The 24,844-nt window shown below is 38.1% G+C and overlaps 2 protein-coding genes across 3 annotated transcripts in view; one reads left to right on the forward strand and one right to left on the reverse strand.

Moving 5' to 3' along the window:
• The window catches only part of LOC137487288 (uncharacterized), a 372,332-nt gene that overhangs the window by 94,122 nt on the left and 253,366 nt on the right, over positions 1 to 24,844 (forward strand). The gene's annotated exons all lie outside the window — the stretch shown is intronic.
• LOC101885734 (protein NLRC3-like) lies at positions 1,233 to 24,215 on the reverse strand. Of its 2 annotated transcripts, XM_088650113.1 has the most exons (12): positions 24,134 to 24,208; positions 23,424 to 23,480; positions 23,070 to 23,183; positions 22,059 to 22,169; positions 19,806 to 20,894; positions 18,816 to 19,622; positions 9,264 to 9,437; positions 8,595 to 8,768; positions 3,813 to 3,986; positions 2,941 to 2,987; positions 2,571 to 2,770; positions 1,233 to 2,202 (listed from the first exon to the last, which is right to left on the reverse strand). In XM_088650113.1, the coding sequence occupies exons 2-12, from the start codon at positions 23,471 to 23,473 to the stop codon at positions 1,855 to 1,857; spliced, it is 3,288 nt and encodes a 1,095-aa protein (XP_088506239.1). In that variant the 5' UTR covers positions 23,474 to 23,480; positions 24,134 to 24,208; the 3' UTR covers positions 1,233 to 1,854. The 2 variants fall into 2 exon arrangements, with proteins under 2 accessions (XP_088506239.1, XP_087105837.1); XM_087249711.2 differs by having other exon boundaries at positions 1,233 to 2,770; positions 18,816 to 20,894; positions 24,134 to 24,215.

Consider the following 24,844-nt stretch of genomic DNA (forward strand, 5'->3'; position numbering starts at 1 on the left):
ATATGTTTATTGTCCACTTTTTTAGACAAATTTGACACCAAAAGTGTTTAAAAAAGTGTCCTTAAGTGTGAAAAAATAAAAATCATAACTGGAGCAATTATTTTCTTGGGGAAAGTGACACCCTGAATGGTTAGTCACACGTTTATATGTATGTTTTTTCTTATAAGTATTTATAATAAAATCTGCTTCTCTTTGTTAATTTTCTTCATGATTCATCTAAAGCTGTATTTAAATATCATGAGTGGAGAGTGGGTGGGACCGGGATGGTTTGTTTACAGGGTTGCTATGGTAACGGTGAACCAAGAGTGTCATTACTAGAGCGCCTTGATTTTGAACAACAACACAGCCGTCTCATCTTTTAGGTGGGTAAATCCTATCACAAAATCGATAAAATGTTAAGATAACATGTTACTCAAGTGTGTTTACAAGTTTAGTGAGGTAACGTGCAGTTAAAGAGTTAATTAGTAGCGAAGATTGTATCTGTTTGCTGACATTGTATCAAAACGGCAGTTAGTGGCCGTGTGTTATATGATAACTGCAAAGTTAACTAAAGGGCTCCACCACGCTGAAATCCTCTTTAAATGTTATATTTTTGTATTCAAGTTGTTAAAAACGATAATAATATCACTTTTGATTGTATAAATACACTTTTGGTTTAAGACGAGGGTTACAACGACTGGAACAGAATTGTTTACGTTTGGATTACACAGAGCTGTCCCAGAGATGCAGAGCAGATGCACGATACTGTGCTGACACCCCACTGGCCATAGAGGTAAAGTTGGTTTTATATTCACACTTTCGTTCATTTAGAAGTCTCTATATTGTTTACCATATTACTTTGAATATTCGATCGGAATTAGCATGCAAGTGTGACTTGAAAACAACAATAACACTGTTTATTTGACTGTGAACAATGTTGTACTTTAATAGTCATTTGCTGCTATTATGATTTCTCTATTTAGAGTTTGCAATGAATACTTTTCTGAAATTATAATATTAAGGGGAAAGTCTGAATGTGCGAATATAAAACCAACTTTACTTCTATCCACTGGCCAAGCAACTGCTAGAAGGGCTCTGACCAGATAAAAAGGTCATTAGGAGCATGCTGATCTGCAAAGGATTTAAAGGTAGAGTATGTAATGTTTCTATATTATTACCCTCTTTAACAGGAGTTAAAAAGGAAATCTGAAGGAAAACTTACTAATCATGTACAGTAAGAACAGTAGAAACAGTTAAGTAAGTAACATTTATTTGTCCACAAATTTTTAAAGACTGAAACACTTTTCATTATCCTGGAGTCTTTTTACAACCCCAGGGGCTTTGTAACAACTACAAATAATAATATAGGTTTTTAACTTTATTTATAATGTTGGTCAATTTGTCTAATTTTAAAGCCTGCCAAGCACATCTTTTTCATAATCATAATATTTTTGGTCTGAGTATTAACAATTTAGAAACAGAAACAACCCTTAAAAGAAAATCTAATCTCAGATTCAATAGATGTGATATACGTTATGCATTAACTACTAGTATAATTGTAAGTGTACTACTTGAAAATTACACAATGACATTTTTTATTTGTACGGCAAGTGAACTCCTGAGTAGTATACTTTTATAATACTTGTTGTAATTATTTAGTTTATGTACTCTATTCTTTGCTTAGAACTTGACTGTTGCACTTAACCATTACAACTGCGCACACAGTAATAGATACACACACACACAGCAGTGAACATGGATGCATGCACACACACACAGACACACAGACTTACGCATCCGCACACACACACACACACACACACGCTGCTGCTGACTGTTCCTGCAGAGGATTCTGGGTAAATCTCTCGTCAGTCTTCAGCTCAGTTTCACTGATGATCCAGGATAAACAGTAAACCCAGGGCAGAGCGGCTCAGTGAATGTGGTCTGGACTGAGTGGATGAGGCTCATTGTGTCTCTATAGATGTTGTAGAAGATCAGAGTTCCTGCACTGTGATCCACAAACACTCCTATTCTCCTGCTGAGCGCCTTCACTGGGAGAGCAGTGTGTGTGTGATTGTGACTAATTGTGAAACTGGAGGAAAAGCAGAACAAACTCCAGGACTGAGCATTACATCCAAACACACACTCAGCACCATCTCCCTTCCTCCTGATGCTCTTATATGACACTGATATACACACACCAACATCTCCATTGCAGTCAATCTCCCAGTAACAGCGTCCACACACACTCTCTCTGTGTACGTGTGTGTGTGAGAGAGAGGGAGAAAGTGTGTGTGTGTGTGAGAGAGAGACGGTGTGTGTATGTGTGTGTGTGCCTGTGTGTGTGAGAGTGTGTGAGAGAGTGTGTGTGTGTGCGTGCGTCCATGTGTGTGTGTGTGTGTTTGTGTGCGTGAGAGTGAGTTTGTGTGTGTGTGTGTGTGTGTGTATGCGCGCGAGCGTGTGTGTGTGTGTAGTCCTACATTTGCGTGGTCCTGCTGTAATCCTCGTGTGTGTGTGTATGTGTGTGTGTGTGTAGTCCTACCATCTCCCTTGCTCCTGATGCTCTTATATGACACTGATATAGACACAACATCATCTCCACTCCAGTCAATCTCCCAGTAACAGCGTCCACACACACTCTCTCTGCACAACACCTGAGGATAATAATCAAATCTGTCTGGATGATCAGGATACGGCTGATCCTCGCTCACACGCTTCACCTCTCTGTTCTCCTCAGACTGAATGAGTTGAGTGTGTGCTGTGTTTGGATCCAGAGTGAGGAAACAGACATCTGAACACAAAAACACACACATTTACAACCACAGCTGTGTGAGTGTGTGTGTGTGTGTGTGTGAGAGAGAGAGAGAGAGAGAGAGTGTGTGTGTGTGTGTGTGTATGTGATTGAGAGAGGGAGTGTGCGTGCGTGTGTGTGAGTGTGTGTGTGTGTGTGTGTAGTCCTACATTTGCGTGGTCCTGCTGTAATCCTTGTGTGTCCTCCATGATCCAGACTGTAAACACACACAGATGGAGAGAATGAGCTGTTTAGTTTCCCCCTCAGCTATTAAGCTAAAGCTAGCACTGAGCTGCTCAGCTACACGCTCCAAACTCTTGAGCTAAAACACACAACACTTGTTGGTTGAGCAGGGATGCACAATGAATGTAACACAGTGCGTTCTTTTCCTCTGCTGTTGGTGAAGCGAGCGCAGATACTGCTCATGTTGATGGAGACACCCTGCTGCAACATTCATTTATTACAGTGATCACACTTAGCTTTGCCATCGTTCTTCAGCACATGCAGCCTTTGAGCACGTTGCAGTCCATCTCTAAACTATGTTCAGATTATTAAAGCTGCTCGCCAGCGCCCAAGTTCCTGACAGATTAGCAAGTGAAAAATACACATGTGTGCACAGAGAAGAGGAATCCAGATGTTGATTTTAGAACAAGAGTCTGAACATTAATCCAAGTGTCTGATTCCAGAATCTGAATCCATCTTCAATCCCCAACCCTATTCCTGACCTGATATTGTAGGATTCTTCAGCAGAAATGGAGGAAGAAGTTTCTCTGCTCAGCTCAAATGCTGAAACTGTACAGTGTGTCCCGCTTAATGTCACTGTAACTGAGCCAATACACTCTAACATTTACAGAGGAGATTCATTTCACACTCAATGATTTGCTCTTCATAGACATGACTGGAATACTCTACAAGCTGTATCTTCTGTCTGTCCTCACCCCATAACCCTCACAGAAAACTGAAGCTGATCACAAAAGAGCTTTCTAGTGTCTTTTTAAAGCCATTCAGTGTAAAAGCACAAGGCCAGTGCTGCTCCACATACTTGAGTTTGTCCAGTGTGTAGTTTGGATCCTCCAGTTGTTCAGAGAGCAGCTTGACTCCTGAATCTCCTGGATGATTGTAGCTCAGATCCAGCTCTCTCAGGTGTGAGGGGTTTGAAGTCAGAGCTGAAGACAGAAAACCACAGCCTTCCTCTGTCACCATACAGCCAGACAATCTACAAACACAGCAATAGTCCACATCACACAGTTGGACAATCCCACATTTCTTTGTGTTGTGAAGATGCTGACTGCTGTTTCTGCTCATGTCAACAGCAGTGATGAACACACACATCCTGATCAGCTCTCCTTATTGATCGAGCCCTCGCATCAGCAAACACACTCACACACTCAACAAGGACTCGACATCATCTGTAGAAGTGTACAGAGCAAAGACATTGTTCATAATACACCACATCAAGCTGTAAAGTCTGCTGTGAGGAGGAAGAAGACGCACTTGATCATCTTAAAGTCATGTATTAAGTGCTGCTATTCAATGATCCTCCACAAAGTTTGATTGTTTTTGTCATGTGAGGGACATTCTACAACACTGATTCAGAATTATTTGTAATGATCAGTAATGATGAGTAAAGTAACACTGTAGGGTCATATTAGGGTATTAAACATTCCCATTCTTAAACGCTTTACTTATTGAAGAATCCACTGAATAAATGCAGGATAATAAACCAACAGATCATTTTCAGCAGATCACAAACATCTGTGGACATTTATAAAGTTAAAGTGAAGTTACATCGGACATTTCACTTTCACATTCACACTTTAGCAGAGAATGAAGAGAATAGCAAACCTGTAAACCAGCTGAGCAGTGTTCATCTAGTGTCAGAGATCATACACATCTTTTACAGTGTTGATGTGTGCTGAAATCATCAATGACAATGAGTGACCGTCCTCTTTACACTCAGCTGTTAATTCTGCAATAGTTTGTGCATCATAATAATCCATCATCTTAATCTGATTTTATAGTTGATTTCAAACATTATAAGTGTGTTTTGTAGATAATCGACTCTTAAATGCAGGATTTCAGCTGGTTGTATGATTGTAAGACATTTACTCAAATGTTGCAGAGGTCTGAAATGTCTAATCAGGTGATGTCAGACAATATTTATTAATTATCGCCATAAAAATATCTTGATATCCTATAATATTGTCTCTTACTCATATCTGTCAAGAGACAACAATTGAAAAAAAAGACAGAAACGCTGGTGAACTCCTCTGAATGACCAAAACACTCCGGCGGGACAGAGCAACAGACAGATGCTAAGCTGCTTATCTTGGAGGATGGCCAGCACAAACTCAATGCAGCTTCACACTCTCGTCCAGCCCTAGGCATGAAAATGACCAGCTAAATCCAGCTAAAACTAGCTTAACCAGCCTAGGCTGGTTCAAACTAGATTTTTTAGCAGACAAGCGTATCACACGAGAGTGTCAGTGCCCATTCTAGACTCACAGTGGATTTAACAGTGATGTTACCTGTTTTCCAGACAAACACGCTCAACCAATGGCTATTGCTGGACCAAGTTCATGTCTGAATATTAGCGAGTCCTAGACTATAGAAAGAAACGTCTTGAGTCTGGACTCGAGTACTACAGCCCTGACAGTCACCAACTTCAGCTTGTAGATCAAACTTTACTGCATAAAGAGCAACAGAACATGACCTGATCTTCATTTGTATATTATATTGTGGACGATGATGTAAATAAACTAAAACAAACAGAAACCCACTCTCTTAATGTCTCTTTCACAAGCCTGACAGTCACATTCACACTGATGGAGCATTAGGGGACTTTTATTCTGTCAGCTGAGAAACACCTGATCAATAATCATGAGCGCTGACTCTCCTTCCCACACAGCCTTTCTGACAGAAGATCTTCAGTCAATATATTGCTTCATGTGAATGAGTAATCAGGGTTATTTTCAGATGCATGTGTAGTAAATACATCAGTTCACCAGGTCTCTTACAGTAAACTGCTGAATACATGCTTATAGTGTGTCTTCATATTATTGTAGTGGTTTAGATCAGTGGTCTTCAACCCCCAGGCGGGTGCTGGTGCGTGGATTAATCAGTACCGGGCTGAACAAGAATGAATTATCTTTAAGTTGGCAGATAAAGAAGCTGCATTTAAACTGGATTTGTGGGGACAGCGCGTGAACAGAGGCATATCGGACGTGTTTCAAACATTAGCGCGGATTTTGTGTGAGACTGAGCCTGCGCCCTAACTCACCAAGCTGCTGCACGATCACCAGTCTTCGCTGTTAAAGGAGTTTGAGAAACACTTTCGCATGTCGAGATGTACATGATACTGTATGTGTGTGTGCTGGCGCCCACGGGCTGTTTCACAGGCACATGCAAAGCTTGAAGGTAAACAAACAACGGCTTATCATAAGCATCTTATCGATAATTATTTATACGGTTGGCATTAAAGTGTAACGAATATGGCCGACCAGACACATAAATAAAAAATATGACTTTTAAATAATTTTAAATAATAAAATTTTGCATTTTATTTCACAACCAGCCAGCTTTGCCCAGAGAAGGCTCGAAACCTGATTCCAAGGTATTTACGACCCAAAGGAATGTGCCATGCGGCTCTAAGCACAGGAATGACTTACAAAGGACTATTTGCTGTTTAACACTGTTTTCATATAAACTTTACTCTTTATGTTTAATCATATGTTTTGCAAAGTTTCCCTTTCTCTTGTATTATTATTTTTGGTTTTAATACCCTTGCATATAATGTTTAACTGTACCTAGGCTAAGCATCCTCTTATACTGTTCAAGTTTGGACTTTTTGAAAAGCTTACTCGCTGTACAAATTGATTGTTGACATTTTATTTTAATATGAGTTCAACATATAATTGTTTTAAGAGACTTTAACATTTTTGTCCCGATTTACATAAAATTTGCCTATGCAAATTATTCTGCCTCGGACAAAGACCCATAAATTTTATATTCCAGGAAGTTAGCTTCTAATTGGTCAACTTTCCATGGAGGGTGGATCCGAACCTGCCCTATAAAAGTTGAAAACCAAGCTAAACACCTGCTCTTCTTCGCTCTCCTCTCTCCTCTTCGCTCTTGGAATCTCTCTCTGTTCAAACTCAACCGGGAACCTCTCTTCAAACACACTGCCTGGAAGCTCCCCCCTCTCTCTCCCAACTCCAGGCAACCCCCCTCCCCCTCTCTGCTCTGGAAACACGTTGTTTTGAACTTTCATCAACCCTCTACAACTTCCTCAGACTGAGAAACCTCCAAGAAAGCAGGCAGAAACCCAGACAGAAAGGGTTAATCACACATCTAAACATCTAAACTGGTGTGAACTAAATTAACCCTAAAGAGACAATAGAAGGGTTATATTGAATTTGATTACGTTTGGTTGCTTGGTATGTTCTTACAGACTCATAGGTTTTTCCCATCATTACATCTTCTCAACCTCTTCACGTTTGTTACTCTCCCCTATGCTTGTATGAATGTGTGTTCGTGTTAGGTGTTAGTTTCTGTTGGATTAGTCAATAAAGTTTATTTTGTATAAAGAAAGGTGCCTGTGTATATTAATGAATCTAATGTCTTGAACTTTGATCTTGCTACCCTGCTCAAATTTTATGTTGATAGCATCGCTGAACGATTCGTTTGTTCGGATCAAAAGAGTCAATTCATTTGAAGCCCTGTTCAAATGAATCTTTCTCCCGCTAAGCTAGTCCGCTATATAATGTTCCAGAAGGTACACGCGCCTTGAAATCTGAATCATAACTCAACATTATAACGGCGGGAAAGGTGCGGGAAGAATAACCTTGAGCTAATTTACTACAGTAATAATAGTGTAGATATGAGAGCACTCTAATCTACATTATTATTATGATGTGCTACCTGTTTATTTGTGGAGAATAAACAAAGCATGCAAATGTAATTTATTACAGATATATTGGTGTAGAACGCTGAGCAAATGTAATTTAGTACAAAAGTGAACATATAAACGTTATGTGACTAATTTCTAGCAGCTAAATGTGTCTGGTTTTATTCTCATAAACCGCGCCGACGTGAATGCGTCTGACTGTTCTGATTGGCTAAAGCAGACGTCTCATGTCAGCACGTTCTAGACGTGCACGCGCTCTTTCCAGCAATCTTCCTTTTATGGACCATCTCGTTGCAAAGAAACAAGCTCAGGGCTCCCATTGATTTAGCGTTACTGATGTTATAATATGTTATATTGTTGGAGCAATGTGTTAATAAAGTTATTACTTCCTAATGTTATAATAGCATTGTAATGTTGGAGCAATGTGCTAATAAAGTTCCATATGAGTACACAGTGGATTCACGTTGACTGGTCCGCAGTTAGAAAAAGGTTGTGGACCACTGGTTTAGATAATATTAAGAGACTTTTATATGTTTAGAAGAAACTGCAAACTGAACAAACAGCAGAGCATGTCTAAACTTCACCAGGACACAACAGATATAAATATAAAAATATAAAATATGAATAAATAATTCAGAGGTAATTCATTATAAAGATCCTTAAAATAAACTGATTCCTTTAACTTTAAGTCACATTTGGGTATATTGGAAAAAGAGAAGCTCTGAAAGTGCAACATTTCATAATAGACTAAGTAAAGCTTTTAAATATAATTATACGATAAACATACATTATTAAAGCTATGATTAAAATCACAACCCTGTAAATGTTTTGTTTTTTTCTTCTGTCAATCCACTGAATGGGGCTCCACATCAGGTAACCCAATATGAAACTGTATCTGTTGAGTGGAGAATCATTTACCTCAGTGTGTCCAGTTTACAGTGTTGACTCTTCAGTCCATCAGAGAGCTTCTTCACTCCTGAATCCTGCAGGTCATTGATACTCAGGTCCAGCTCTCTCAGCACACAGTTTGAGGATTGTAGAGCTGAAGACAAACTCTCACAGCACTGAACAGTGAGATAACACCACTGTAGTCTGTGTAGAGGACAGTAAAAGACACTGTAATTATTATTATTATTGTAATATTAACAGACCGAAAATATGACTTTACAAACTGTATTGCAAATAAATCACATCAACATCTTCATATTAGTCAATAATATTCCTGAAATGAATATAAAACTGACTGAATATAACTTGAATACACACATGAACATCAGTAAATAAAGAGACTCAGTGATGGGCTGAACATCTGCAGAAACACAGCTCATTTAGAGACGCCCCAAAAACACCAAAGAACACCAATCAATAATCATTTCAGCAGAAATGACACTAAAGAGCAATATTATATCTGATATAAACAGGGTTTCTCATATTTGACTTCACATTAAATATGAAATATTCACAATAAAAAAACAAAAATAAAATACATCACAGCATATGCTCATTACCTCATCAGACTTTACAGCATTTCACAATGGAAAAGTCATTTGTGGCAGCATTTATTTGATGGAAATGTTTTTATTTTACCTCAGTTTCTCCAGTTTACAGTGTTGACTCTTCAGTCCATCAGAGAGCTTCTTCACTCCTGAATCCTGCAGGTCATTGTTACTCAGGTCCAGCTCTCTCAGCACACAGTTTGAGGATTGTAGAGCTGAAGACAAACTCTCACAGCACTGAACAGTGAGTTCACAGCCCTGTAGTCTGTGTAGAGGACAAAGAGCAACAAAATCAGCAGTAAGAAATGAGCAGTGTTGAGTGTTCATGAGTTCAGTCTACAGTGATAAAAGCAACACTGGAAATAAACTATATATATATATATACTGCTCAAACAATAAAGGGAACACTAAAATAACACATCCTAGATCTGAATGAATGAAATATTTTTATTAAATACTTTGTTCTTTACACAGTTGAATGTGCTGACAACAAAATCACACAGACATGATCACTGGAAATCAAATGTATTAACCCATGGAGGACTGGATTAGGAGTCACACTCAAAGCTGTAATGAACTGCAGGAATTGCTGACACACTCCAGACTAAGAATGCACGATATATCGGCGCCTATATCCTTATAAACGCTATTTTTAAGATTATCGTTATCGATCCGATGTCTTAATTAGGCCGATATATTTAAGCCGATAAATTATGTAATTGTACAGACCTGCGTGTTGCGCTCGCGTGGGCGAAACTTGTTCAGACTTGTCCAGTGCACTATAATGGATCTCTCCTCACACTGTTTATTCCTTTAAAGTCCGTCCTTTCTTCACGTGGCATTGCTGTGAGTTAATAACTCAGTAAGTAACCACGTTCCTCATCATTGTAGATATGCTTGATTGAGTGTCATTGTGTATTTTGCTTTAAATCGCCTCAGGAAAAATATTACATGTGGAAACCTTTCCTGCTCTGTCTCTTTGTTGTGTTAGAGATATCAGGGGAGATTCACTTATTACTCCAGGGCCGAATAATGTTAGTTTCAGGGTGAACTCTTTTCGTTGCAGCTGGTGAATTACAGAGGACACATGTAACTTGGTCCAAAATATTTATTACTTTCTGTGTGGTACAACAAATAAGCCACCAAAGAGGGAACATCACAGAAAATGGTCTCATTGCGAAAAAACCGCTCCTCTTTTCTCTCTCCTGTCTCACACACAACACCAAACTGCAGCCCAGTCCCGTTGAAGGACCCGCACATTTTACAACACGTGTAAACATAACGGTTGTTTGTAATCTGATTATTTGTTATTATCAACGCGTTGCTGGTCATGTGTTGTTTATGTAAGATAGTATTCAGTTTGATCGGAATATTCATATTGATTATAACGAGCTTGCGTGAGAGCTGTCACCGCACACACACACACACACACACACACACACACACACACACACACACTGTAGCACGGGGGAGAGGTGAGAGAGGTGAATCCAGTCAAAGGGGCTCTTAACTAGCCGCTCATTCTGCCTTTATATTCTGCTCTGTGTTTGTCATAAAGTCAGCTCAATGCAGGTTTTGTCTCAAAATCTGACTCTGATGGCAACTCTGCCTCTACAGTTGAGTAAAACTCTCAGCGGTTTATCATAAACTTTTCATTGATCATTTTCCCGCGATTAACGGCAAGAACGAGCGCAGAAGCGTTGTCTGATTGACAAGCAGAACCTACATGTGACATGTCAATACGCCAAATAGCATGAATCTGTGCCGCATTTTCTAAACACAAAATCAAGATGGCGGCGTGCAGATGGAGCGTGCAAACAGTGCTAATTTTCACTGCGTTTTATAGTTTGCTTTATCCAGCAAAGGAGCCCAGTTTGTTTTATCCAGCTAAGGAGCCCAGTTTGGGGCATTTTACTTTTTTAATTCAGGACAGAGATATGACGGAGAGACATTTCGGCATGGGAACGAATATTGTTTACGAGTCGTTTCTATCCCATCCGTGGGCAGTTCCGTGTACGAAGAAAAATGGGAGTAAAAGAAAACAACGAAGAAGCGATGGATCAATTATAATTATATGCTTACTTTTGTCTGGTGATGTTCATCCATGCCCTGGCCCGGCAGCAGGAGGATGTCAGCAGCCAGGAGATATTATAGTAAAGTCACGCTTTGATGTACGGCGTGCGGGCGGCGAAGAGTGTCGGAGACCAGCGATTTCAGAGGAATGGAGTTTTATTGCAGAAAACTGGGATAGTTTGTCATCTGCGCACGATGAAGCGAGAGATGTGCGAACTGCTCAGGGAATGCCGGCTGGTGTCGTCTACCATGAGGACCGTTTCCTTCGACCCGTATGTATGGAGCCTGCGAGTAAACAGGTGGTTTCGTCTTTGAACTTGGATTCTCCGGTAAGCGCATATCATCAAAATGTTATTCATGATGCGGACTTCAAGAGATCATCTAAAGGTCTACGTATTGCTCATTTAAACGTAAGGAGTCTTCTGCCAAAGATTTCCGAGCTAAGACTGTTGTGTTCGGATCTACGGTTGTCGGTATTTGGGTGTAGTGAAACTTGGTTGGACGGTTCAGTGTTGGACTCAGAAATTGAAATTGCGAATTATAGTTTGATAAGAAGAGACCGAAATCGTAATGGTGGTGGCGTATGTGTTTATATAAGATCGGATTTGTCTTTTAATGTTAGAAATGAGATGAATAATGCATCCATTGAAGCTGTGTGGGTGAACGTTTTATTACCAAAGAGTAAACCTATTTTAATTGGAAACTTGTATCGGCCACCAGATCAAAGTAATTTTTATGAATTGTTGGACGAAAGTTTAAATGATTTTGTGAAAACCCATGGATCGGAAATTATAATATGTGGGGATTTAAATACTGATATGTTAAATGTGGACGCTGTGTTATATAAGGCTTTTAAACATTTTTCAGATTTTTTTGGATTGAAGCAAATTATTAAGGTTCCAACTAGAATTACTCCCAAATCGCAGTCTATTATAGATTTGGTTCTTACATCTGATTCAGATAAGATAAGTTGTAGTGGTGTTATTGAGTGTAGTATGAGTGATCATTTTTTAGTATATTTATGTAGAAAAGTGCAAAAGGTGAAGCTTATGGGTCATAATACTGTTTTAGTGAGGTCAATGAAGAATTATAGTCCTAATTTATTTTGTGATATATTGGATAAAGTTGATTGGTCCGGGGTATGGGGATCCAAGGATGTGGAGGCAGCATGGGATTGTTTTAAGGATCTGTTCAGTAATGCTTTGAATAAAATAGCACCATATAAAAAAATAAGAGTTAAACAAAGATCAGACCCTTGGATTACAGATGAAATTTTACAACTGTTAAAGATAAGAGATGAGAGTTTTGCCAAGTTTAGGAAGGATAGTGATTGTAGCAGTTATGAGTTTTATAAATTAAAGAGAAATGAGGTTAGGAACAAAATAAGAGAAGCAAAAAGGGTTTTTTTTAAGGATAAGATCAATGAAAATAAATTTGATCCAAAAAACTTTGGGGTGTACTGAGAAATTTAGGTTATTCAAATGCTAAAAGTAGGAAATCATCTAAAATTAACTTAAAGGTAGAAGACAAATTAATAGTTCATCCGAAGGATATTGCCGAATCTTTTAATCAGTATTTTATATTGTTAGCAAAAAAATTATGTGGTCAGCTTCCAGGGCAACCTGATATTTACAATGAAGATAGAGTGTTTTCTTTTTATAGACAACAGGACATTTTGCCGGATTCTTTTAGTCTGAGACCTGTTACAGAAAGTGAAGTTTTAAAAATTATTAGTGAGTTAAAATTAAATAAGGCTCCTGGAGTTGATAATATTCCTGCTAGATTTTTTAAAGACTCTGTTAAAGTGATTGCCCCCTTGGTGTCACATATTTTAAACTTATCTATTGAACAAGGGAAAATACCATGTGATTTTAAAAGTGCTAGAGTTATACCATTATATAAAAAAGGAAGTACGTTAGATATGATTAACTATAGACCTGTATCAATCTTAGGGGTTATGTCTAAAATTCTGGAAAAAATTGTACACGAACAGATAGTCAACTACATTACTAAAAAACATATTTTGTATGAGTTACAGTCAGGTTTTAGAGCATTGCATTCCACCGAGACATGTATATTACATATGACAGACAAAATACGGAGAGCTGTAGATGGTGGCAACTATTGTGGAATGGTGCTGCTGGACCTTCAGAAGGCTTTTGACACTGTGGACCATCAAATTTTACTATATAAATTAAAGGCAATTGGATTTGATAAAGTGTCTTTAAAGTGGGTTCAGTCATATCTGCATGATAGAAACCAGAGAGTCGATATAAAGGGTATATTATCTGCTCCCTTATCAATCAACTGTGGAGTACCTCAAGGAAGTATTTTAGGTCCATTATTTTTTCTTTTATATATTAATGATTTAAAAATAGCGTGTTCAGAGGAGCTCTATCTTTATGCTGATGATGCCGCAATTTTAGTATCTCATCATGACAAAAGGGCCCTGGAAGAAATTATGAGTTCACAGTTAAAAAGTGTTTACAACTGGTTTTTAGACAACAAACTTTCTTTACACATGGGTAAAACAGAGGCTATTTTATTTGCTTCAAGAGTGAAATTAAAAAAAGATGATAATTTGGTAGTTAAGATTAATGATTGGAAAATTCTGTCAAAAAATGTGATAAACTATTTGGGTTGCTTAATAGATAATAAATTATCAGGAGATGCTATGGCAAAAAAAGTTATTACGAAGATTTGTGGAAAAATTAGGTTTTTAGCAAGGCAATCTGATCTTTTGGATGTTCATTCTTTACAATTGTTGGCAGGAGCTTTAATTCAACCCCATTTTGATTATGCTACGTCATTTTGGTACAGTAGCTGCTCACAAAATTTGAAGGAGAAATTGCAAAAGGCACAAAATAAATTAGTACGAATAATTTTAAAAATGCATCCTAGAGCACATTTGCACAAAGAGTCTTTTAATAAATTAGGTATGTTAACTGTTAGTAATAGAGTGTGTTTTTTAAAACTGGGAATGGTACGTAAAATGTTTAATAATGTGGTTCCTAGCTATTTGATGAACTATTTTCAAATGGTGAGGCAACAGCATTCATACAGTACTAGGAGTTGGGATTTTAATATTTGTTTATTTAAATTTAGAAGTTTAGTGGGGAAAAATATGTTTTTATATACAAGTGCAATCATGTGGAACAAACTACCAAAAGCAATCAAGGAAATAAAAGATTTAAGGTTGTTCAAAAAAGCTATTAAAAGATGGTTGTTTGATGAGGATAATTAGTTTTGCATGGTGGATGAGGATTTTTTAAATTATGTTACTTGAGTGTGAATAGGTTGGCGGCTGGAGGGACATTGTGCTGGATAGGTTGGCTGTTTGTACCGCTGTGGCGACTGTTTGTTTTATTCTTCATTAGTATTATGAAGCCATACATTGTTTTAATTTAACAGAGGACCACAATGGAAATAAGCCCAGGGCTTTATTGTGTTTTTATCCTCGACAGTTTTTTTTAACAAAGTGTATGGAATACTTTTTGTACAGTTTGTCTAAAATCTGTCAAATAAAATTCAATTCAATTCAATTCAAACGTACTCTCTGTATTTAGCTGTTGGTTGTACGGTGGCTCTGAACTGTCAAAACACCTCTGATAAAGGCTTTTTCGGACATGACATATTTGTAGATGTGTACATCACTGTAACATGTTTTATTCATGACCATTTGAGCTGGTTTCAGTCCTTAGCTCTTTCATTTTCATCTTATTTAAATATATTTAACTTGCTTGTTAATTAAATACCATTTTGTTATTTAAACTATTATTTTAATGCAACAATCAACTTGCATGTTAATTTGCTATGAAGAAAAGGAAATAATTTTTTGCATGCTGATTTATGTGAAATCGTGAATATAGGTCTATAATAGGGTTGTAACGGTATGATTTTTTTACTGTATGATAATCGTCTAAAACAATACCACGGTTTGACGGTTTCGCGGTATACGGTATTAAATAGTAATTATCATAGCAAAGACCCTGAAAAGAATAAGAACACGTTTTCTGACTGAACAAAGGTTTTTCTATGGGGGAAAAAATGCATTTATTTACTGACAATGTATTTGCCCAAAAGGTCTGGGAATGAACTAAACAGAAAAAATGTTACAAAATAATAGAACAGTGAAGCAAATTTGACTTTTTCCAAATAATATATTTTCAGTTACTATAAACAACACCACTTACAATGAACAAATAAAAAAAATAAGAAAATAATAAATAATGTGTCAAAGTCCAAATAAACATGGTCCAAATCCTCAGTAATAAAATAGATATAAATATTTACTATACTATAAATAGTTACATAACAAAACTAGATTCAATATGGAACATCCTTAGGTTTTATGTGCCAGCATGGATATGGTTGTCTGTGGATATGGATTTGGATATGGTTGTCTGCAATGCAGACAAACAGCTGCATCTTCATTTGCGTCTTTTGAAAACAGCAAGAGCAGCACTTCGTCTTTGCTGTGTCACTGTTTTGTCATGTTTCTGTGCTGCAGTGCATGCAAAAGTACTTAGTATGAGAATTATTTCATGCAAAACTTTTTTTTTTTTTGCGTTTTATTTAGCCGCGCAGAAATGTATGTATCTCTCATTCCATGTTGTTCAAAAAGCTCATTGTCGGTCCACAAACAAAAGCGAAACCTATGCTTATTGGTTATGATATAGCGAGTTTGAACCAATCTGGGCATGGAGGAGGGACATTGCATCAATGTATCATGTCTGGTTTGTCCGGAGACACAGTGACGAGCGTTTCTTTGTCAAATCAGCGTTGTCAAATTTTGATGACGTAACCGCACTGATTCCGGAGCCTCTGAGTCCGCGAATAGGCTCGTTTGACTTGACCAAAATCTGCGCAGAATCGATCACCGGTGATCACCGCAAGATGCATGCCGGTTAGAAATGTGTCCGCCTTGCCTTCGCCTCGCTCTGATGTCACGCTGACGTGTGCCAAAAAACTCTCGCGATCGTGAGGCGGGTACCTCGGATAGAGCAGTCGGCCGCAGTTGCTCTCAAAAGACTGCGTTACCAAAAGCATGATGGGAAACGACTGGCTGACGACACAGCTTAATGCTGATTGGATGAGACTGACACATTACACTTTATTATCTTGTTTTACTAAGGTTTATACCTGGATTTGTTGAATACCTTTTTTGTATTTTCGTTGATAATTAAAAAAAAAGTCATAAAGAGCATCAAATATGGTTATTTATTTAGATTTACACGCAAACAAAAACAAAACACATCTTTGTAAAACATAACGTGACCTATCCAATATAACTAAATGTTATTAATAAATCATTAGGATGTGCATGTGCTGTATTATATTTCTCTTTTATAATCCTGTTTGTTGTCATTTTCACTTTTTGTATGTTTGTGTGAATTTTTTAATGTAATTTTTATGCAGCATTATTCCATTAAAGTCAATCTAATATATACATATATTCAGAAATACAAAGATAATCAGACTGTTTTGTCATTATGCCTCATCTTTGTGTGGTTTCATATGAGAAGTGAAAAGGATAGTTAACAAGACACACACACACACACACACACACACACACACACACACACACACACACATGTATATGTATATGTATATGTATGTGAAGTCAAAAGTCATGTTTAATAGACCAAGAACATTTCCACAGTTTTTCCTACAGTCTAATAGTTTTTATTCTGGAGAAAGTCTTGGGCTATTTATTTTAGTCTGGCTGGAGTAATATCAGTTTATATAGACCTAATAAGCATGTCAATATAATTAACCCCCTAAGAATTTATTTGTCAAACAAACATTTGTCATGACTTGGCACTCAAAAGCATCTATGGCTACTTCATTTATAATGTAGCCAAATTGGGTTTCTTGAAAGCTTTCTTGCTGTATAAGCTGTTTATTTTGTTATTATTTTAACGTTTGTTGAATATAGCCTACTATATATAGCCTATAATTATATTTTTAATACACCCTTTTAGTTAATGAGCGGTTCATCTTCTGTAATTCTGACCATCTCTGTAAAAACAGTGATATTTCTATTGCATCCACTCCCACATTAAAAAATACTATAGTAATGTATACTGTAGTGCTTTTGAACCATGTTATAAAATAGCCTATTTAAATTTTATAGTTCTGGTATCACAACAACTATAAACACAACCCAATACTGAATAAACATGTTCAAAAATGCTATAATATTTACTACAAATCACCATAGTATTTTTTTCATGAGGACATTCGTCTGCGATAAAAAACGCGAACGAGATCTCCGCCACTGGTGACGTTTCCAGGTGGCTAAACAGCGAGATTCGGCAGGTGTCCGACTTCTGATGTAATTTTTGAGCCCTCCTCTTACTGCGCACGCCTGCTCTCGTTTACAATGCAGTCAAGGCGAGGCGCACCTAATGCCTAATGTTATGTGATACGGCACTTGAAAGCTGAGATTCTCTTCTTTATGCCAATCTTTGAATTGTATGAATCGGATCAGCGGATCAAAAGTTATTAAACATTTAAGAGCAATACATATTTTTAGCCGCGGACAGCTGTCTCGGTCTTTAAGGGTTAAAACCGTTGATATGCAATTGTTCATGGTATGATAATCGTGCACGTTCAAATCGTGGTAGACTGTCATACCGGTATATTGTTACAACCCTAGTCTATAATCACCTTGCAATTTCGAAATAATAGCTTTTTTTGCTTTGAGTATAGACTGTTCAGTTCATAAGAGCAGTTCAATCTATTATGAACTTTGCTGTATAAAAATATAACATTCATTCATTCATTTTCTTGTCGGCTTAGTCCCTTTATTAATCCGGGGTCGCCACAGCGCAATGAACCACCAACTTATCCAGCAAGTTTTTACGCAGCGTATGCCCTTCCAGCTGCAACCCATCTCTGGGGAAAAAAAAAATATATATATAACAATTTAAAATATTTATAATTATCGGCCTATATATATCGGCTATTTCCCCATTCATATGACTGTATTGAATTATTGAACAGATTATTAATAACTAATCAGAGAGCATTTTACTGAGCTCAGTGTAAAGTTTAGTGTTTAGGCCTACAGTAAATGTAATATTAGAGGCATGTCTGCGGCGAGACGGCAATACTGTGTCTAAAATTACACTATTTCTCTGATCAGAAAACAAACACAATTATCCAAGAGCAACACTGTGTTAGATTTGAGCAAATACACATCAACAAATGTCCTATTCAGCTGGAGGAGCACAGGGATTTACAGGGATTTGAGTTATTTTCCAGCATAAACTGTAAAGCAAATGAAGTAGATTATTAAATAAGTACAAATGTTGTTTGTGTGAGTAAAAAGTCAAGAAAAGTTTGTTAAATACGTTTAGAAATGCTGAAATAAATGAGCAAATAAGGAAACAGAACACTGCCGCCGCGTCCCCATGCAGTAATATGGAGTATCAGCGATCTCACAGGGGGACGATGTGGCCAGCTAAAGATTTTCTGTTAAAGCAGGGCAGTGATTCACTAAACTGATCTGAGTCTTCAGTGCAGACTGATGTGTGTCTTCTGTGATCAATCAATGAATACTCACAGAGCTCTTCTGCAGTTTCTCACAGCTGCTGTCAGTCTCCGTCTTCCCTCAGCTGATGTGTTGAATTTATTAGAGTCTAACTCATCCAGCGGCTCCTCTGACATCTCAATCATGTAGGAGATTGTTGAGCAGTGAGCAGGAGAGAGTTTCTCCTCTGAGTGTTTGTCTGATTTCACAAACTCCTGAATCTCTCTGGCCAGAGTCTGATCTTTCACCTCCAGCAGACAGAGGAACAGATTGATGGATCTTTCAGCTGAGAGACGTTTATCTCTCTTGATCTTGTCTTTAATGTACTGTGTGATTCTCCTGATGTTCTCTGAGCTCTCCTCCGTGTGTGTCAGCAGATCCTGGAAGAGTCTCTGATTGGACTCCAGCAAGACGCCCAGCAGGAACCGCAGGAACAGATCCAGATGACCATTACTACTCCTGACAGCTTTATCTACTGCTGATCTGAACAGAACATACAGAGACTTCTTAGACCTGGCCTGTAGATATTGATTATATGAATATTCTTCATCATAAATCACCCTCAGCGGTTCTCTGTTCTTTGTTAAATGGCAGTAAAACACAAAGAAAGCAGCCAGAAACTCCTGAAAGCTGAGATGGATGAAGCTGTAGACTTTCCTCTGATGAATCACAGATTCCTCCTTGAAGATCTCAGTGCAGATCCCAGAATACACTGAGGCGTCAGTGACGTCTATGCCGCTCTCAATCAGGTCCTCCTCATAGAACATCACATTGCCCTTCATCAGCTGTCTGAAAGCCACTTCAGCAAGTTTGAGGATCACTCCTCTGTTGGACTGCAGATTCTTTGGATCTCCCTGCAGTTTCTCTGGATCTCCCTGCAGTTTCTCTGGATCTCTCTCTACATACTTCTGCTTCCTCACGTTGATCTTTAGCTGTCTGAAAGCCACTTTAAGTTTGTTGATCACTCCTCTGTTGGACTGCAGTTTCTCTGGATCTCCCTGCAGTTTCTCTGGATCTCCCTGCAGTTTCTCTGGATCTCTCTCTTCATACTTCTGCTTCCTCATGTTGATCTGAATCAGCAGGAAGTGGATGTACATCTCAGTCAGAGTTTGAGGGATTTCTGCACTCTCATCTTCTTCCAGGAGCTTCTGAAGCACAGTGGAGGAGATCCAGCAGAAGACGGGTATGTGGCACATGATCTGGAGGCTTCTTGCTCTTCTGATGTGGGAGATGATTCTGCTGGCTTGATGCTCGTCGCTGATTCTCTTCCTGAAATATTCCTCCTTCTGAGGCTCAGTGAATCCCTGAATCTCTGTCACACGCTTGATGTATCTGGACGGGATCTGATGGGCTGCTGCTGGTCTGGAGGTGATCCAGATGAGAGCAGAGGGAAGCAGATCACCTTTCAGGAGGCTCCGCATCAACACAGCCACTGATGAAGATTCAGTCACAGCACAAACTTTCTCCTCATCTGAAAAGTTGAGTGTGATTCTGCTTTCATCCAGACCATCAAAGATGAACATAACTCTACACTGCTCATAAATCTTGGGCTCCAGATCTTCAAGTTCAGGATGAAAGTCCAGCAGAAGTCTGTGAAGACTGTACTGATGATCTCTGATCAAGTTCAGCTCTCGAAATGGAAGCACAAACATGAAATCTACATCCTGATTGTCTTTTCCCTCGGCCCAGTCCAGAATGAACTTCTGCACAGAGACGGTTTTCCCGATTCCAGCGATGCCTTTAGTGAGAACAGTCTTGATCTGGGCTTTCTCCTTCTTGATCTTCTCGTCATGTCCTGCTCCAGCTGAGGCTTTAAAGATGTCATTGCAGTAGACTGGAGTGTGTTGTGAGGGTTTTGTTCTGGCTCTTTTCTCCATCTGTAAAACCTCATGTTCTTCATTCAATCCTTCACTCTCTCCTTCTATGATGTAGAGCTGTGTGTAGATCCTGTTCAGGAGGGTTTGAGTCTCTCCATGGTTGATTCCCTCAAATAATCTCTCATACTTGTTCTTCATGCTGGTTTTGTGCTGCTCTTTGACTCTCTGAAGTTCATCATGTTCTGGTTGGAGTGAATCCTGCTGCAGGTCTCCAGTCTGATCATCTCCATCCACACTGCAGGAACAACAACAACACAAAGAATAAATGAGTGTGAGTGTAAAGATCCTCTAGTGAAGCCATGTGTGTTTTCTCTGAACCTGCTGAGACACAATACACAGATTTAATCCAGAACAAAACTAATGCAGAAACTGTTCCAGATCAGCAAGAACCAGCTTCAGTCTTTAAATCACTCTCAACTTTTGTGAAGCACTTTAAACACCACAAAACACCACACACTCATCAATTTAAACACCACACACTGCTCACTATAAACACCACACACAGATCACTATAAACACCACACACTGATCACTTTAAACACCCCACACCGATCACTTTATGTGAGAGAGCACAAGCATGATGACAAAAGCTCCTAGATTACCTGCTCAGCTGCTGTAGTGTGTAATGTGGTAATGTTGACTCTGTTTTCTTTTACTGTATAATTTTCTATTCTCGTGTTCCTCTGGATCTTGTATTCTGCTGTCTGCAGTTCTGAAGGTTGTTGTGATCTTATACTTGTAATTGTTTTGCCATCAATAAGAAATAATAATCCTCTCCATCTCTGCCATCTGAATCTTTCAGTGCTTCACCATGACAGTGTTTGTTCTGCTTCTCTCAGCTCATTTTCTGACTGAATATAGTTTTTGATTCACATAAAAACCCAAGATCATACAAGTGTTTGCTCTCAGAGTTCAGGATTTCAGTAACAGCACTGTAATATTTATCCACTTTAACACTTACCACTTTAACTTTCTAACATTTATGCAATTTATTAAGATAATCAGAGAAGATCTGAATACAGTTTCATCTTAAATCAGTATCTCTCTTGACTATAATTACTTATCAGGTGAAATGTGGTGTGTTTGTCTCACATAACTTGTTCATTCATCTTGACTAAAATCTCTTGATTACCCACACTTTGCTGACTGTTGTAAAAGCCTTTAAACTCACTCTACTAACTCTAACAGTTTGAGTATTAAGACTTTATTAGTACTTTACTAATGATTTAATGAATGTGTGTGTACATTTAGTTTTAAAGTCTCCTATATTTTGTTCCCTGTAATAAAATGTCTTGACTGGACTGTGAGAATAAAGTGTAATAATGTCTGAGCTTCTAGAAACACATGATCGTATAAATGCTGCAGTGAAATCATGTGTGTGTGTGTAGAGATCATCTACCTGACAGCAGGTCGTGTGTTTTCACTCTTAAACTGCATTGGTAGATCCATAGACGCGTCACTCTTCATAGACACACAGCTGGGCTCTGCTTCTCTGTTCTGATAAACTGAACTAAAACAGAGAAGATTAAAGTTGATCTCTGTACACACTGCACAAACCTGATATGAATCATTCTTCATTTACAAAAACACTTAAATTAATTTCCTTTATATTTGAACAGAAACTGTCTGAATGTGGAAAATATCAGCAAACACAGATCAAGCCTCATTTTTAATAGAGAAAGCCCAACAGAAATGCAGCACTATTAGAGCAGATTAGAGCTGAAACTAATCATCAAATCACTGAATGAAGTCCACAGTGTAGGTGTGGGAGGAGCTTAATCATTCAGGTGTGTCAATCATCATCACATGACTGTATAAGCAGCAGTATAAAATGCACTGTGTCAGCTGACTGTTATTCCCGCCTCCAGCAGCTCCCCTTATCCTCCTCCTCATCACTCAGTCTTCAGAAGGTCACTCATCGGGGGTTTGTCTGCAGAGCTCCAGTCCAGACTTTGAGGACAGCAAGACAAGTTCATTTACCATCATCTATCATGACTGAATGAGCAGGAGAATTTGAGAAATATCAATTCTAGAAACCAAATGTGTTGATCAGCAGCATCTATGAGGCCAACACAACATGATGATGACTGCGCTTCAGTGAAAACAGACTCAGATCTCAGACTCAGAACTGCTCATTAGTAGTCATACAATATGATCTTATTGTGTATCCCTAACCCTACCCAAAACCTAAACCCACCTTCTACCTCACTAACTATTAATAAAGCGCTGATTGGTTTGTTAACACCATCAATTGTGGCCTGAAGTGTAAAGCGGAGATCTTCAAGCACTATCCTGCAGAGCTCAGATACAACATCTAACATCTGAAACCCAACAGATCCACAACACTAATTACCTGATTCATTTATTATTAAAATACTCATCAGTTGCAGATATTAAAGAGATGATCTACCTGACAGCAGGTCCTGTGTTTTCACTCTTAAAATTTATTGCTCGATCCATAGACGCGTCACTCTTCATAGACACACAGCTGGCCTCTGCTTCTGCTCTCTTCTGATGAACTGAACTAAAACAGAGAAGATTAAAGTTCAGCGCTGCACACACTGGGGTCAACACAGCAGATTTACTCAACATTTCATCATTAAAACACTTTTTAAACAGCACTTCATGATACTTTTGATTATTGTACAAAATCTTGCTGGCTATGTGAATTAAATATTCTGACAGATTAAAAACAACTAACAGAGAGTAAATATAATATCCTGTAGAAAATAATTATGTGAAATGTCAAGTGAAGGTCTAATACCTGCATTCAGTGGACAAATCCTGATCTCCAGCAGTGTGTGTGTCCTCCATGATGGACCTGGTTTTATATTCACACATCAGACATTCTCCTTTATAATAAGTATTAAGTAATAAGTATTATTTGCAAATATGCAAAAGGGAAATCATATTAGCAGCCAATGACTATCAAAGTACAGCAATGTTCACAGTGAATTAAATATTGTTAATGTTGTTTAAAAGTCACACTTTACATGTGATTTTAGCCTGAATATTCTAAGTACCACAGTAAACAGTGTACGGAGATTTCACTGAACGAATGTGCCAATATTAAACCAACTTAACCTCAATTAAATCAAGAAGCTTATCACAAGTAAACTAACTGAAGAATCAAAGCGTCATCCATTTAAATATAATAACAGCATACACACATTCACATAAAGCTTAGGTTTGGTGCAGACATTAAAGATTTAAAGCTGTTCTGTGTTAGTAAAAGATGAATTCTGGTTGTTTAAAACTGCAACACAACAACTAAACACTTTCACTTTCGTTTCTGAAGGAGCGGCAGATCAGGAGTTCAGTGAAAAACATCCGTCACAAACACTCTAAACAGAGCAGAGAAGAGGCTAACAGCTGCAGGGTTATCAAAGCACCTGCAGAGGTACATTTTACAAGGAGGATTTTACCTGAAGCAGTATAAACACTGGACACAGAGAAGACAGAACAAATACATACCTGGATATCCTCCGCCTCCTCCTCTTCTTCTTCTACTTCTTGTTTGGCGAGTTACAGAGAGTAGCGTACAGCTGAATGCCGCCACCTGCTGTACTGGAGTGGGTATAATAATAATATTTTTACAGTTTGGTCAAATCAGTTTCATAGAGCAGTGGTTCCCAACCTTTTTCCTTGCTGTATGTGTGTGTTTGTGCATTATTAATATATATGTTTAGAAAATATTAATTAATCAGTTTTACATTTATTACAATTAAGTTTAATTACATTTTACACGAATACACGGGAATTTACATTTTTAAACAAATAAATGTTTTTATTCCATCTGTGTATGAACATACACTTTATGTATAACACTGAATGTTATAATAAACATGAACATTACAATAGCTGTGCTTTTACTTTCAAGTTAGTACAGATGTACTGTCAATTTTATTATGGTTTTTATAAGGCTAACACAAAGCTAATGTCCACCTTGGGCTTGCATGTCTTTGACTAGTGATGGAATTTCAGGTGTAATGCCAGTGATAGCCAGTCTAAAATCGCTGTGCACCTCCAGTCTGTAGCAGGACTTTGTTTTTATAGCCACAAGAGTACTGAAGGCTGTCTTAGAGAGGTAGGTGGTACTGAAAGGTAGAATGATTTTTGTAATTGCATAGTTTGCAAGTTTAGGTGCGACAACAGGTCCACTTACTATCCAAAGTCTTTTAAATC

Source organism: Danio rerio, chromosome 4 (genome assembly GCF_052040795.2).
Source record: "Danio rerio strain M-AB ecotype USA chromosome 4, GRCz13ab, whole genome shotgun sequence".
NCBI lineage: Eukaryota > Metazoa > Chordata > Actinopteri > Cypriniformes > Danionidae > Danio > Danio rerio.